Raw genomic sequence first — 16,160 nt, 5'->3', positions numbered from 1 at the left:
TAAGTTGTATTTCAAATATTACTATTTTGTAGACTTAGTAGTTCCAATAGAAACTGATAACGATGGAAATAAATATGTGTTGCATCTGCAATGCAAATTAAGTAAAGATATATAAGAGTATGTATATAATAAGAAATAAAGATCAAACAGTAGCCAAAGCAATGGTAGAAAACTTTATCTTAAAGTGTGTTACCAAGAAAAATAGTTATAGACCAAGGCACAGAGTCGATGGGAAGATTAGAAACCATGCTCATTGTTGCAAATATAGCAACTAAACTCAACAGTATACCACCATGAAAACAATGATTTATAAAAAATAAACATAGTCATCTAGATCGGGGAGACACATTGGAGATTTTTGCGGAAGCAAATCAATTAATAACACCTGGTTTAAGCTACACTCAAGGAAACTGTACACCTGGAAATCTCCACAGAATTCTGTGGGAAGGATTGTAAGAAATCAGATTGATTACATGCTAGTAAATAAGAGGTATAGGAATAGCTGTACATCTGTCAAAACATACCAGGGGGCAGACATAAATTCTGATCATGTACCATTTGTAGGTAATTTCAAAATCAGAATCAAGAAGGTTACAAATAAGTCAATGAAGAAGTATGATGTTAGAAAACTGAAAGATCCCAATGTTCGACTGAAGGTGAGTGAAAACCTCAATACAAAGGTGCTAAAATGCAGAATTGCAGGAACTGTAGAGGAAAGTCTGACCATCATACAAGAAACAGTGAGAGAAATAAAAGAGCAACACCTACACCTGAAGAGAGATACAGAGAAACGAAAATCGTGGATGACCGATGAAATACTTGAACTTATGGATCGGAGAAAAAAACAAAGAAAATCTTCAAGAATATAAGAGAATACATACCACCGTCAGAAGAAAAATAAGAGAAGCCAAAGAGAAGCAAAAAACAGAACAATGTCAAGAAATAGAGGAGTATCAGAGTCGATATGATAACTTCAATGTTCATCGAAAGGTGAAGACAATCTTGCCATAACCAAAGAAGATAAAAAGAAAGTATGGGAAGAATACTTGGAGAAACTTTTTCATGATCTTAGAACAATACAAGAGCCCACCATTGAAGAAAATTCAGGTCCCGAAATCCTACCAGAAGAAATATCGGCAGCCGTCAGCCAAAGGAAAGGCACCGGGACTTGATGAAATTCTGAATGCTGAAGCTATTAGATGCAGAACAAATAAAAATAATAACTGAAATATTTAATGAAATATACAAGGCAGGCAGGAAAATACCAGTAGAGTGACTCAAATTGGAGTTCGCAACATTGCCCAAAAAACCAGGAGCAAAAGTTTGTAAAGACTATAGGACCATAAGCCTAATGAGTCATCTGCTGACGCTGTTTTTAAAAGTCATCCACAAAAGAATTTATCGGAAATGCGAGGAACAAATTGCGCCCAATCAGTTTGGATTTGTGAACATAGTTGGTACAAGGAAAGCTTTATTTAACGTGCAGGTATTGTTTCAAAAATGTAGAGATGTCAGCTGTAATGTTTTTGCATGCCTGATTGATATCAAGAAGGCTTTCGATAGAGTCCGGCATAAACAAATGACGGAAGTGCTGAAGAGGACAGAGATTAACGGAAGAGAAATAATAGTTAACCTGTATTTGAATCAATCAGAGGGACTCCGAATAGATAGAGAATATACAGATCAGGTCAAAATCTTAAGGGGATGAGACAGGGGTGCATAATTTCACCACTAATATTCAATCTGTACTGGGAGCACATTTTTCAAGAGACTCTAAAAGATATCAGCTATAATGGAGTTATTAACATTATGTACTGATAATACATATTTTCAACTAAATAATGAATTCTATAAACAAAATTTTGCTGTAGCAATGAACTCAAGTTTATCTCCATTATTAGCGGATATATTTATGAAAGATTTTGAAACAAATATTATTTCTAAACAAAATTTAAAACCCACAGTATGGTGAAGATATGTATTCTCAATATGGCCTCATGGATCAGAGCTGTTGGACTCATTCCTGAATGATATAAACGATAAAGAAGAGACAATAACATTTACCATGGAAAAGGAATATAATAACACACTACCTTTCTTGGATGTTTTAATCTCTAAGAACGATACTGGATATGAGACTCAGGTGTATAGAAAACCAACACACACCAACAAATATTTAAATTTCAATTCAAACTAATACTATTAAAAAGGGAATCATTAAATCCTTATATGATAGAGCCAAAGTTAATTGTTCTAACGAAAATTGGTTCTTGGAGGAAAAACATTTGTTAACATCTGTTTTATTAAAAAATGATTATACTTTATCGTTTATAAATAAGGAATTTTCAACAATCGACCGAATAGAACACAACAACTTAGAATGAGATCCTACAGCATACACAAGGAATAATACGAGGAAAATAACAAAACCATACATAAAAGGATTATCAGAAAAACTTAAAAGGATAGAAAATAAATTCAACATTTCAACAACATTCAAAACAACAAACACATTGAGATCTATTTTGTCTAAAACCAAACCTAACAATGAACAAGAAAGGACAAAGAATTGCATTTATAAAATACCTTGTGAATGCGATCAGTTTTATTTAGGTGAAACATCAAGGCCATTAAATGTTAGAATAGGTGAATATCAATCTTATATTAAAAATAGAGAATTTGATAGATCTCAAATGTGTAAACACGCATTGGATAACGAACATAAAGTTCAATGGAATGATTTAAATATAATCCTAAAAGAAACGGATGGAAAAAAGAGAAAAATCAAAGAAGCGGCTCTAATTATGCTAAATGAGACCAATTGTGCTGCAAATTCATCGGCAGAATGTAGTAGGATCTGGTTACCTATATTAAAAGAGGAAGTTATTAAAAGGAAAATACCAGTATTAGTAAGTCGGTAATATATAGAGGATACATCATTTATGTTTTTTAAATAACAAACACATACAATCAGAATTTGGTGTTTATTGAAAGTAAACTAAATGCACGACCAAATACTTACCATGTCGGGATAGTATTATGAGGTTTTTTCCTGGTTTTTACCTCATAATTTACTATGGAATCACTAACAGGAGATTTTTACTGTCATCATGGCATGTGTTTGTGTTTTTAAAGACGAATTACATGCTATGATTTTTTCTGACGGATATTCTCAAGTTAAAGTTGATTTCATGTAATCGAATGAACTATTTTACAAGTAAAGTCGTCCCAGGAACGCAACTCAATAATATTGGCAATATCATTTTAAAGTAGTCTACTTTAAAATGTATAATGTATGTCTGAATTGTCAATATTAATTAGTCAGATAAAATTAAATTATTAGAAGAATTTTTCACCAAGTAACAAAAAAACAAAATTTGTTTAATTTACTAATGTTTGTATTTTGAGAACGATTTCCAAAGTGGAAATTGAAACGTAATAAACGTACTTTAACCTTTAATTGTGGCTTATTCCCATTTAAATAGTAATTACTCTAACATGTCAGAATCTATAAATATTACAAGTAAAATATCCTTCTTAAAAACCATCCATCAGAAATCATACTCCAGTAGAAATAATATCTCCAATTATTGCAAACGTCTCTAATTAACTAAGTAATTACAATAATAAATCTCATCTCATCTTCTCCAAAAAATTAAAGAAAATACACCACAGACCAATTCACAAATCTTCACTCCTGTAGTAAGCAAACCAAAGAAAAAGTCATAAACGTCAACCAGAAATTCCCGCGCAGAACTTTTGCTTTCTCTAGAGTCAATTAAAGACAAAATAGAAAACAGACTTGAACATTTTTAAATTACAGAAATATAAAGTTTGTTATTTATAAACTCTTGAACTTTTTATTTTAATGGTATAATGTTTTATATTTTATATTGTTATTAAATATATGTATTATATTTAATAACAATTGTTTCTTTTTTCAGGCGTAGGAATAACATTTTGTTGTATTTAAGCTGTCGAAAATTTATATCATTAAACACGAAACATAAGTGGACCTCTTAAGCTGGATCGTCAATCAGTGACCCACTTACTGTTGTCGTGATTCTCCTATATATTAGGTGACCATTGTGCATAGTGCATAATTTTCAGTCTAAACCGGACTCTAGCCCTTCATTGTACAGTTGACAACCCAAATTGCAGCCCTGCTTTCTGCGATACAATAGATAATAATTTATTCTACCGACTGTAACAGTGTAAACAGTATACTGCACTATTTTAATCCAATATAAAAACCCGGAATTGCAAAATGTTTTTTCTCTTCCATAAATCACAATTGCATATTAAGCATTTTGTAATGTTTTCAAACGGTTAGGCCCTAGGTATATGCTCGTCAAGCAATTTTATCCTAATTTGTCGTGTTTATTTTGTAATTTTATATACAATAACCAAAAATTGAAGGTAGAAATTCTGAACATTGATGTATATTGTCGTTGCATCAGATGAGAAGAAAGTTTACGAGAGTTATTGTATGTCGATGATATACAGTATGTCCGTAAAGAATGGAATAAATTTGATATTTCCTAAATAAAAAGCCTTTTTAACAAAATCTAAAACAAGTCGATTTTTAAATTTATTGTTCTACATTTTACATTAAAATTTCATTATACAAGGTAATACACATTACAGTGATGACGTCATCGGCTCTTTTTTTAATGTAACACCCTGTATTTTAGAACATTTTTAGATCGATAAAAATGAGTTGATTTCAAAAAAGTATAATACTCGGGGCTAATGGATATAATTTGAAAGATATGCGCTTAGAGAATAAATTATTTATTATCAATTTCAAACAAATAGCCTACTTTTAGTTTTTGGTAAACTGTAATTATTTTTAGAAACATTCAATAACAATTAAGTAGTACAATAATTGTTTTAATTCGTGAATGTTCTGTATTATTGCTTAAAATTAATTTTAAGTAGAAATGAATTTGAGTGTAAAGCAAAGACTTGAAATACTCATGATGATTGGGATGGAGACAAATCGCGAACTCAGACGGAAGTGTGTCATTTATTTAATGATAAATATCCATAAATGCCCATCACGCAGTTAACAGTAAGTAAGATTGAAAAGAAATGTCGAGAAACTGGTACAGTTGAAAATGCACGCAAATCAGGTCGTCCCTCTGTAAATTATGTTACAATATTAGATGTTCTACTTGCTTTTGAAGAAGATCAGAAGATGCGTACACTTCTGTTCGTAAGGTTAGTAGTGATCTCGATGTTTACAAAACAACGGTACACAAAGTACGTAAAAGTAAGTAAAGTAAGTAAAATGCACAGTTGTACAGGAATTAAACGAGGATTATCCAGATAAAAGAATACAATTTTGCGAAATAATGATGGATAACAGCCACCGAAACCCTCTCTTGGTTCAAAATATTATTTTTTCTGATGAGGCTACATTCAAATTAAATGAAGAGGTCAACCGTCAGAATTGTAGATACTGGGCAAAATAAAACTCCAACTGGATGCGGGAACATCATATACAATATACGTATGGGCTGGCATTGTAAGAAATAAAATCATTGGACCCTACTATTTCGAAGGTAATTTAAACGGACCAGCATACCTTCAGTTTTTAAGTGGGTATCTCATACCTACTTTAGTTAATTTATTCCCCAGTACAATTAATATTGGAGATTCCTAACAGGTGGATTGGAAGACGTGAACATATTGAATGGCCAGCGAGGTCGCCAAACCTCAATCCTTTGGATTATTTTATGTGGGGCCATTTAAAGAATGTTGTTTATAAAACGAAACCTGCAAATATTGGAGACTAAAAAACAAGAATTCGTAAAGAAATAAACAATATTTCTCAAGAAAGCATAAACAAGGTTCTACAAGAATTTGTACAACGTTTGGGTTACTGTCAAATACAACAAGGGCTACAATTCGAACATTTAAGATTAAGTCAGGTATTAATTACTGGATTACTTTCAAGTTATTTATTATAATTTATTTATAATTTATTAATATTATAAATCAATAAAAAATTTCCCTCAAAAAAAGATTTTTTTAAAAAGGCTTTTCATTTAGGAAATATCGAATTTATTCCATACTTTACGGACACACTGTATAGTGTTAGTAATAAATACTGAAAGCGAATTAGAAAAAAAAAGTGGGTGGTAGATAAATAATAGTTAGGGGAGGCCTGGGAGACTTTGTAAACAAGGAGAGAATGGACACGTTTAAATTTCCCCGGAAAAATATGATTAGCGACTTCACTGAACTGCTTCGTATGAATGAATGTTTTGTGTTTTTGGTAAGTACTATGTAATTTCAGATGGTATATATGCAAGCTATGCTTCCAATCTGAAAAGTATTTAGAATCTTGTATTTTGGCGAGAGTTTGATAAACACATAGAGTTTGAGGTTATACCTCAATAATCGTCTATTTCTGAACACGTTTCATTCTGTAGCGAAAAAATGTTTTTTGTGTATACAGAGTAGACAATGAACAGATGTCCATAGTCTCATAAATCTGTCCGTTGTCTCCCTATAAAATAATAAATATGTCTTTTTATTTTGTAGGATAGTCCGTTAAAAATGAGAATCATTTACAACAAAAAAAAACTAATAGAGATTTAGACCCCTTAATTATGAAACAAGTCGTCGAGGCTGTAATAAAAAATAACTTGGGTATCCGAAAGAGCGTTAAGTACTATGGGTTGATCAAAAGCTGGTTAGCAAATTACGTCAAGAGCGCAAAATTAATTGGAATGGAACAGATCAACTTTAAACCAGATTTTCATAAATCACAAATTTTCACAAATGAGATGAAAACTTACTTAGAAAATTATTTGCTTAAATGTTCGTCAATGTTCTATGGTGTTACACCCAAATTAACTAGAAATTTAGCCTATGAATACGCTGTTAGAAATGAAAAAAAAAAAAAAATATCAGAAAAATGGGAACTGACAAAATTGGCATCAGGGTGTTGATTTATACATTTCATGCGACGATACCCACGGCTATCAGTAAGAAAACCAGAAGTAACTAGTTTAGCATGTATGACTAGTTTTAACAGAACAAATGTGGGGATATTCCAGAACAAATTGGAAGATTTGCTTATTCGCTATTCTTTTACAGCGGCTCAAATTTATATCTTAGATGAGGTAAATAGGTACATAAAATTGTTCTCATCATATTAAATACGCAATTTCTTTAGATCGGTATGACTACTGTTAAGTGTGTTCAAAAGGTTGTAGGCAAAAAAGGTGAACATCAAATAGGAAAAGTAACATCCAGGGAAAGAGGGGAACTCATGACCCATGTTGGTATTATTTGTGCAAATGGGAATACTTTTCCACTAGTTTGGTGCACCAGATTTTTCCGCGGCGAAGATTTGATGCTGCCAGAATGATGAAGTCAGTTCCTGATGACGGACCTTTAGGTTTAGCGTATCCCAGCGGTTGGGTGACACGTGAAAACTTTATTCAAGTTTTGAAACACTTTGTGAAAAATGTTAGATGTTCCCAGAAAATTGGGTTTTGCTTGTAATGGACAACCATGAGTCGCATATATCCTTGGAGGCCGTGGAGTTTTGCAGAGCCAACGGCATCGTAATTCTTACGCTTGGCCCGTATACATCAATCGAATATTGATCGAACTGTTTTTAGTCCATTTAAAACTTTTTTAATCAGGCAGCAGATTCATGGATGCTTTCTCATCCTGGACAAACCCTGAGCACATACAAATCTACCTTTGATGTGTTTTCAGTCTTGGGACAGAGTCGCTAATCCAGTTAATATAAAATCTGGATTTCGATCTACAGGGATTGTTTAATTTTATCAAAATATATTTTCTGAAGAGGATTTTCTATCTTCATCTGTTACAGATCGTCATATACCTGACAATATGGCTTCTGCATCTACAAGTTCAGTTCAAGATCAGGGAATTTCAGATCCGCAAACACGCCTAAAAACAACTAATTACAAGACACAAATAATTTTATATCTCCAGAACTTATTCAGCACTATGCAAAAGCGCCTAGAAAATTTTTTAATAGAGGTAGGAAAAGAGGCCGATGTATGATTGCAACCGACACACCAGAGAAAAATCTACTTGAGGAAACTTTAAAGGGAAAAAATATAGTCGCAAATAAGAAAACGAAAGAAGTTAAGAAGAAAATCATACAAGAGGAATCATCGGACTCCGAGAGTGATGAAGTAAAGTACAACGATAATTCGTCAGATGATAGTTACGAATTAGAAAAGAAAGGCTAGATACAGAAATTTCTAAGGGCGATTACATTGTTACCAAAGTTTTTGGGGAAAAACGTGTTAGAAATTTTGTGGCAGTAGTTGATAATGTAGATCAAACAGATTGTTAGTACAGATTCTTAAAGAAAAATATGCCATCATAGACCAGGGTCGATAATTTTTGAAACCAAAAAAAATTATAGTAGAATGAAACCTATTGGAAAAGGAAGAGAATATACTAAAAATGAAAGAAAAAATAAATTCCACTCCATCCTAGGTCGGAAAGTGGGAGGGGGTGAGTTTTTAAGGGTAAAAATCGGTTTATCGCGATTTTCGGCGAAACTACAAGTGCTATGGAAAAAAGTTGAATAGCAAAGTTGTAGGTAACAAAAAGATCTACAACTTTTGTATTTACACTTTTTTCACATAACCTTAAAATTTTTGTGGAAAATTGAAAAACCTAAGTTTTTGGCTTTTTATTTTTATCTTTTACAAAAAATTTTTTTTTACGAAATTTGGTGGAAACTTGCCTTAGTATGTACCAAACACACTGTAATTTTTTAGAATTGAAAAATTTATTTTTTTACCTGATATTGATTTAATATCGAAAAAGCACCCTTATTTTCAATCGAAAATTCACGCGTCAAAATATCCGCTTTTTTTAAAAAGTCGGTGGGCTTTTTGTTCGATGAAATCTCTACTTTCCGATTGTAAAAAAAATATACATTACTATGGCAAATGTTTTTAAAAAACGCAAAAAACAAAAAAAAATTCAAACCGAAAAAATTTTTTTTCATCATTATGTACAATTTTGAGATATTTCTTATAATTAATACTGTAATTAGTCATGTAGCTTAAGATTTCATGATACATTGATAAAAAAAATATAAATCCACAAAACATTAAGATTGCAAAAAGAGATGTGAAAATAGCTGTTAAAATATTCAAGATAGGATTTAAAGAGAATTTCATTAAAAAAATGTGACTGCTATACGATTTTTTTTACAATTAAAAGCTGGTTTATTAATGTTTAATTACATTTTTGTCATGTGCAATCTTACAATTTATATATTTATGATGTATATATTTATCTTAATATTTTTTAGGGCATTAATTTTTGCCTCTTTGATGGCATTTCTTCGTCGCCTTCTGATTCTAGAAGATCTTCGAAATCTTCAAGACCATCACCGTCTTCATCTCCAATATTGTTTCCTGTCTGCGTTACTTCCTCATCCATAATTTCATCAGAATCATTATCATTAATTTCTTCGTATGCTTTTTCCTCCACATTAGAGCATTTTTCTGAGCCGTGACAACTTGAACATAAATTTGTGCATTTCAAACCATGTTTTCGGCAACCACATTGAAGCTGATAATATGCCCTGTAACAATGTTGTTCTGCTGCACCTTCTGTGGGTGGGAGATTTGCCAATACGAAAGATGATTTGATTTTTGCCAATTGATATTTTTGAAATCGTAATTGATTCAGCGTTAGCTTATCATTTTTGCACTTATAAATAGATTTGATTAATTGTAATCCATTTTTTGCGATATCTTGGTTATTTGCATCTTTTTCATAAAAAATGTTAGCCAAACTTGACAAATTTTTAGCGTCTAATAATGAATTTATGATAGTTTTCTTTCCTTTCCCGGCAAATCTAGATGTTGTATCGCAACCTGAAAAACAATGCAGAAATGCAATGATATTTTTGCAACATTCATATTTAAAAACTATTCGACGTGAAAAATTGATCTTTTACAGTTCCAGAACCTGGTTTAAGAAAATAAATATCATTATTATTTTCATTTAATTAAATCAAAAGGACCAAAAGATCAATATCTTGACCCACAACAATGAGAGTTTTATTTGTATCTCTGGCAATTTCTATCGAAGTCTTAATTATATCAGCATCAGCATCTTCTTCGGCTTGTTTACAGAAAAATCCTTGTGACTGTAATATTTCCATTAACGTTATGATTATTTTGTCTTTGTTTTTCTCGTTTGATAAAATTTTTTCCTGCAAAAATGGTATTTTAGTATGGTTTTGATAATGAAACTCTGGAATATTGTCTGAGGTTTTTCTACGACTACCTTCTCCTTTTTTAGTTGAATGAGCTGCTGGTGCTGGTGTCACAGTTACTGATTTTTAAATTTCAAGATAGCCGTCAAAAATGAAATGGCTGCCTGCTGCATAATGTTTTTCGACATAGCGACATAGGAAAATCGCGATAAACCGATTTTTACCCTTAAAAACTCACCCCCTCCCACTTCCTGACCTCGGATGGAGTGAAATTTATTTTTTCTTTCATTTTTAGCATATTCTCTTCCTTTTCCAAAAGGTTTTATTCTACTATAATTTTTTTTGACTTTACCTTTTTTAAAGGCTTCGATACTGGTCTATCAAATAGATTCAGTTTCACTTCTGAGCCTACAGCTACAGTGAGTGTTACTGATATTGTAGTAGTTCTACCCCCGCCAATTAAAGATAATAGAGCAAGATATGAGGGAATGATTTATTTTAATATATATTGATCACAATACAATTTAGATTAATTATTAGTATTATATAGATTTTGTAAGCGTTTCCGAATATACAATGTTTTAGTTTTTCTTAAAAATAAAGGTTGTTTTGGCGAAATGCATTCTCCATTATCTCCTTTAAGGTTGGCCATAGTCTCCTTGAGTGTAAGGAGACTATAGACATAAGCATCTCTACGAGTTATACTCTCCCATAAAGACTGTAATCAATATAACACAATGAAAAATTGTCCAGACGTTAGCTAATATGTATTGTATTTAATAAAATATAGTATGCGCTTAAATTAATTTTCTAATCCTTGTTTTGATAGTAGGTTCTATACCTAAAATCTGTTCAAAGTCTCCCAGGCCTCCCCTATTTATTAAAAAGTAAAAAACAAACAATTTTTGCATGCATATAATAATTTTTGGTTTAAATAAGGATTAAGCAATTACATGAAAAGTTAACTAGCATTTGCAAGTTCAATAGAGGGGAATTCGCACCAATGAAAGGAAGTCTGACATGCAATTGATTACCATTTAAATTGTATGAATGCAAAGTAGACAACGACGAAATTGTAAAAGGTAAAATGGAACACAAGAAGGATCTCTAACATTTATCTTTTTAAAACATAAGATCACTCAAGGCACCTCCGAAAAATTAACATAATCTATTTCCAATCGCAACACAATATGAAAAAATTTGTTTTAGTCAATACAAACGTAATAACTGAGAACTGTCAAAGTATTTATTGAGAAAACTGTCAATAATTTTAGCTCCGAATAAAAAGAATAAAAAAAAATCAAATAAAAAAAAACTCTGCTATTTTGTTGGGGTTCATTAATCACCAAACGAGTTTTTTGTGATGGATGATTAATCAACAGAGTGGATTTGGTTTTTAACCTACAAATCGGATTAAGAAAGGTCGTTTAAATGCAGTAAATATCAAAAATTTTACTCACAGTCTTATTCTTGTTGTTTTGTATCACTGAACTTAACTATTAAAATGAAGATCATACTTAAATCGACCGTAAATTGCAAACGTTTATTTAAAAACAGGTCCGCTGTCAATGTTCAATCACAAATTAATCCTTTAATTTGTAATCTCACATTATTCTTAACTTCTAAACCTTTTATAGTTTCACCGTGTATAATTGAGACATTGTAAAACTATATCGAGTAATATTTTAATAGAGTTCATTCAACCTGCAAACCGGCAAACTTAATAAATTGCCAAATAATATATTTTCTAATTGAACTTCCTAAGTGTTGCAATTACGGCCTAGATTGAATTGTATTGTAAGCTCATAGTTCAAAGTTTGTTAGTATGATAGAAGCATTAACCTCTGTGCAAGGTACACATTATTTGTGAAATTATAAATTGGGGATTTGAGCTCATTTGAGGGCAGTCTATTATAGAAAGTTACCTAACCAACAACGAGAGTGTAATTATCAGTAGCTGTCAATAAAACTATAATTTTTACTCCACACTTCAATCATTTATATACCATGGTCGATCGAGAAGAATTGGACAAAGCGGCATTAGAAAACAATTCGATCCTGATATTTAGATCGAATTGTCCAGTCAATATATAGTTTTTTGAATGTTTGATATTATAATTAATATTTAAATGGGAATAAGCCACAATTAAAGGTTAAAGTACGTTTATTGACGTTTCAATTTCCACTTCGGAAATCGTTCTCAAAATACAAACATTAGTAAATTAAACAAATTTTGTTTTTTTGTTACTTGGTGAAAAATTCTTCTAATAATTTAATTTTATCTGACTCATTTGTATTGACTGGGACGACTTTACCTATAAGATAGTTTATTCGATTACATGAAATCAACTTTAACTTGAGAATATCCGTCAGAAAAAAATCATAGCATGTAATTCGTCTTTAAAAACACAAACATATGCCATGATGACAGTAAAATTCTCCTGTTAGTGATTCCATAGTAAGTTATGAGGGAAAACCTGCAAAAACCTCATAATACTATCCCGACAGACATGGTAAGGATTTGGTCGTGCATTCAGTTTACCTTCAATAAACACCAAACTCTGATGTTATATGTTTGTTATTTAAAAAACATAAATGATGTATCCTCTATATGTTACTGACTTACTAATAATGGTATTTTCCTTTAAATAACTTCCACTTTCAATATGGGTAACCAGATCCTACTACATTCTGCCGAGGAATTTGCGACACAATTGGTCTCATTTAGCATAATTAGAGCCGCTTCTTTGATTTTTCTCTTTTTACCATCCGTTTCTTTTAGAACTATATTTGAATCATTCCATTGTTTATTACCCCATGCAAGTTTACATATTTGAAACCTATCAAATTCTCTATTTTTAATATAAGATTGATGTTCACTTATTCTAACATTTAATGGCCTTGATGTTTCACCTAAATAAAACTGATCGCATTCACAAGGTATTTTATAAATGCAATTCTTTGTCCTTTCTTGTTCATTATTAGGTTTGGTTTTAGACAAAATAGATCTAAATGTGTTTGTTGTTTTGAATGTTGTTGAAATGTTGAATTTATTTTCTATCCTTTTAAGTTTTTCTGATAATCCTTTTATGTATGGTATCGTTATTTTCCTCGTATTATTCCTTGTGTATGCTATAGGATCTCGTTCTAAGTTGTTCTGCTCTATTCGGTCGATTGTTGAAAATTCCTTATTTATAAACAATAAAGGATAATCATTTTTTAATAAAACAGATGTTAACAAATGTTTTTCCTCCAAGAACAAATTTTCGTTCAAACAAGTAATTTGGCTCTACCGTATAAGGATTTAATGATTCCCTTTTTAATATTAATATTGTGATTTTATTTGAAATTTAAATATCTGTTGGTGTGTGTTGGTTTTCTATACACCTGAGTCTCATATCCAGTATCGTTATTAAAGATTAAAACATCCAGGAAAGTAGTGTGTTATTATATTCCTTTTCCATGGTAGGATCATCCAACAAGGCTGTCTATTAAAAACTAGGATTATTAAGAAATAGGAAATAGTTTCAGAATAAGTACTTACAATCTACGCTAACCTTGATTCTTTTGCTGACTGTAGGAGGTACGCCATTACTAGCAATGCACAAATAAGCTCCCATATCCAATCTTGAGATTTTCGTTAGCTCCAGTGTTTCTCCTTCCCATTCAGAAACTGAAAATAAAGTATTATAAGTTAGATTAAAAAGTATTTTCTACCGTTTGCTTATAGCATGTTATTATTTATGAAAAACTAAGGAGGTACTAGGAAGATTTATAAGAGATATGACAAAAAATATTCGTATTCGCTGTAAAATATCGTTATTTTTATTGGATGTAATCGTTATTTGTGATTATTATTGTATGATGATCACTGTTATATGTGTAGTCTACTCTGTACCATGTTATTAATTCAAAAAAGATATTCTTCGCTATCGTTAAATCCAAGGGTGTTGATTCGCCTGAATGTATATTGAATCTTGTAGGGCGTCCATCATTCAATAGTGATAAGTTATACTGATCTATCAAGTGGAGTAGGTTTTGGTCTCATGAAGTTGAAAAGATCCTGTTATCAATTGTTTGTCCTGGGGAGAAGTAGATAGAACAAATATTTATTTTTGTGGGCTCTTCTAGAGAAATGGCTAGAGCTTCCAAATGTGTTGGCAGGGGTAGACTACTTGTAGTTAAATTGCCATTTACAAGAATTGTCACAATCACCGCTTGCTATTCTTTGGTTTACTCTATTTTTTGAAAAACTTTGATAATTATGTAAATAAGATTCTTGGTTGTCATTAAAATTCGTTTCTTAAAGACAAATGATATCTGGTGAATACTCTGACTGTAGAATTTTTAACATCGGTAAGTTATTATAGTATCCATTTATATTTCATTGAAGAATTGATTTAAACGACGCCATTTTTAATTTACAGTTGTAGAATAGTTTTAATTTATTGAGATTCTTGGTCTGTGTCATGTAAAAGGTCACTGTCGTTAAAAGGAAGTTCGTCATTGAGGTGGTTTGTAATTTTTTTTAAGTTTGGTACATTTGATTTTGAGAGATCTATCTGTTATGTATATAAGTAAGTAATCATTAATAGTAGTCCAGGAAAATCATATGTGTAATTTGTTATGGTGGCCATAATATCTTGAGAACCTTGTGCATTTTCTAACAGATCTATAAATTGGTAACCTTCCACTACACGCACACGGACTGACAGTCCGCTGTTGATTGAAATATAGAATTTCTCGCAAACCTCACACTATTTTCTGTAGCCACTTTATAAGTCTTCATCCACTCGACTTATACGTTAACTTGTTTCCAAATTCTAAGCAAATGCGAATTGAGAATCCGCGAGCGTGTAGTGGTGAAACTGACATAGGTTTTATATTTATTGGAGTATTTAATTAACAAAAGGTAAGATGTGAATGTGATACATCACCTACGTACATGTGCGAGCTTCAAGCACTATTTGGATTGTTGTACTTAGCCGGCGTCTTAACATCAAGTCGCTTAAAATTACAAGACTTATACAATACGCAATTAACAGGTGCAGTTATTTCGACTTGTGATGTCTCTAAACAGGTTTCAATTTCTTTTACGACACTTAAGATTCGACAATTTTGAAACTCGCGAAGAATGCAGGAAGCTGGAGAAGTTAACACCCATACGGAAAATATTTGATGCCTTCGTTACCAATTGAAAAACTACTTACAGTTCTTTTCATTTGGTAACAGTGGATGAGAAACTGGAAGCGTTTGATGTTAGTTGATGCCAAGTGTTCCTTTACTTCAAATCTTGAAGTCTATGTAGGGCAACAACCTGATGGTCCTTGTGCTGTGAGCTGTGCGAACTCTCCCAATGCGGTAGTCTTGAGATTATGTGAACCCATATATGAATCAGAAAGGAATATTACTACTGATAACTGGTTCACAAGTATGAATCTGTTAGAGTCATTGTATGCAAAAAAGCTGACGTTAGTTGGTACAATTCGTAAAAAGAAACTGAATTACCACCTGAGTTTGTAACCTCCCAAAGTCACGGTTAGGTAACAGTAGTTTATTTGGCTTTCGACAAAATGCCACTCTTATGCCCTACAAATTCAAGCAAAATAAAAACGTCCTACTGTTATCAAATCTTCATTATGATAATAAAATAGATGAAGTAACAGGTAAACCCGAAATCATAATGGATTATAACAATACTAAAGGGGGTGTTGATACCGTGGACAAGCTGTGTGCTGCCTATAACACTGCAAGAAATACCAGGAGATGGCTTCTTCTTCTTCTTCGCGCGACTAGGATTACTCCTGTTTGTCTGCCTCTTATTCTGTTTTATTCATTGTTGACTACATTACCTTTCCACTTTTTTGGCAGACTTCCAACGGGTCTTCTGCTATACGGCTTGTTGTTTTTACAGATG

The 16,160-nt window shown here is 31.8% G+C and overlaps 1 protein-coding gene across 3 annotated transcripts in view; it reads right to left on the bottom strand.

Moving 5' to 3' along the window:
• LOC140452009 (lachesin-like) overlaps positions 1 to 16,160 on the bottom strand; it is a 461,558-nt gene that overhangs the window by 132,799 nt on the left and 312,599 nt on the right. For all 3 annotated transcript variants that reach the window (XM_072546020.1, XM_072546018.1, XM_072546019.1), the window contains exon 6: positions 13,788 to 13,916. In XM_072546020.1, coding sequence (XP_072402121.1) covers positions 13,788 to 13,916 — 129 coding nt within the window. The remainder of the gene's footprint in view (positions 1 to 13,787; positions 13,917 to 16,160) is intronic.

This window comes from Diabrotica undecimpunctata, chromosome 10 (assembly GCF_040954645.1).
Source record: "Diabrotica undecimpunctata isolate CICGRU chromosome 10, icDiaUnde3, whole genome shotgun sequence".
Lineage (NCBI taxonomy): Eukaryota > Metazoa > Arthropoda > Insecta > Coleoptera > Chrysomelidae > Diabrotica > Diabrotica undecimpunctata.
Note: the sequence above shows the minus strand (reverse complement) of the source record. Positions and strands in the feature narration are given on the sequence as shown.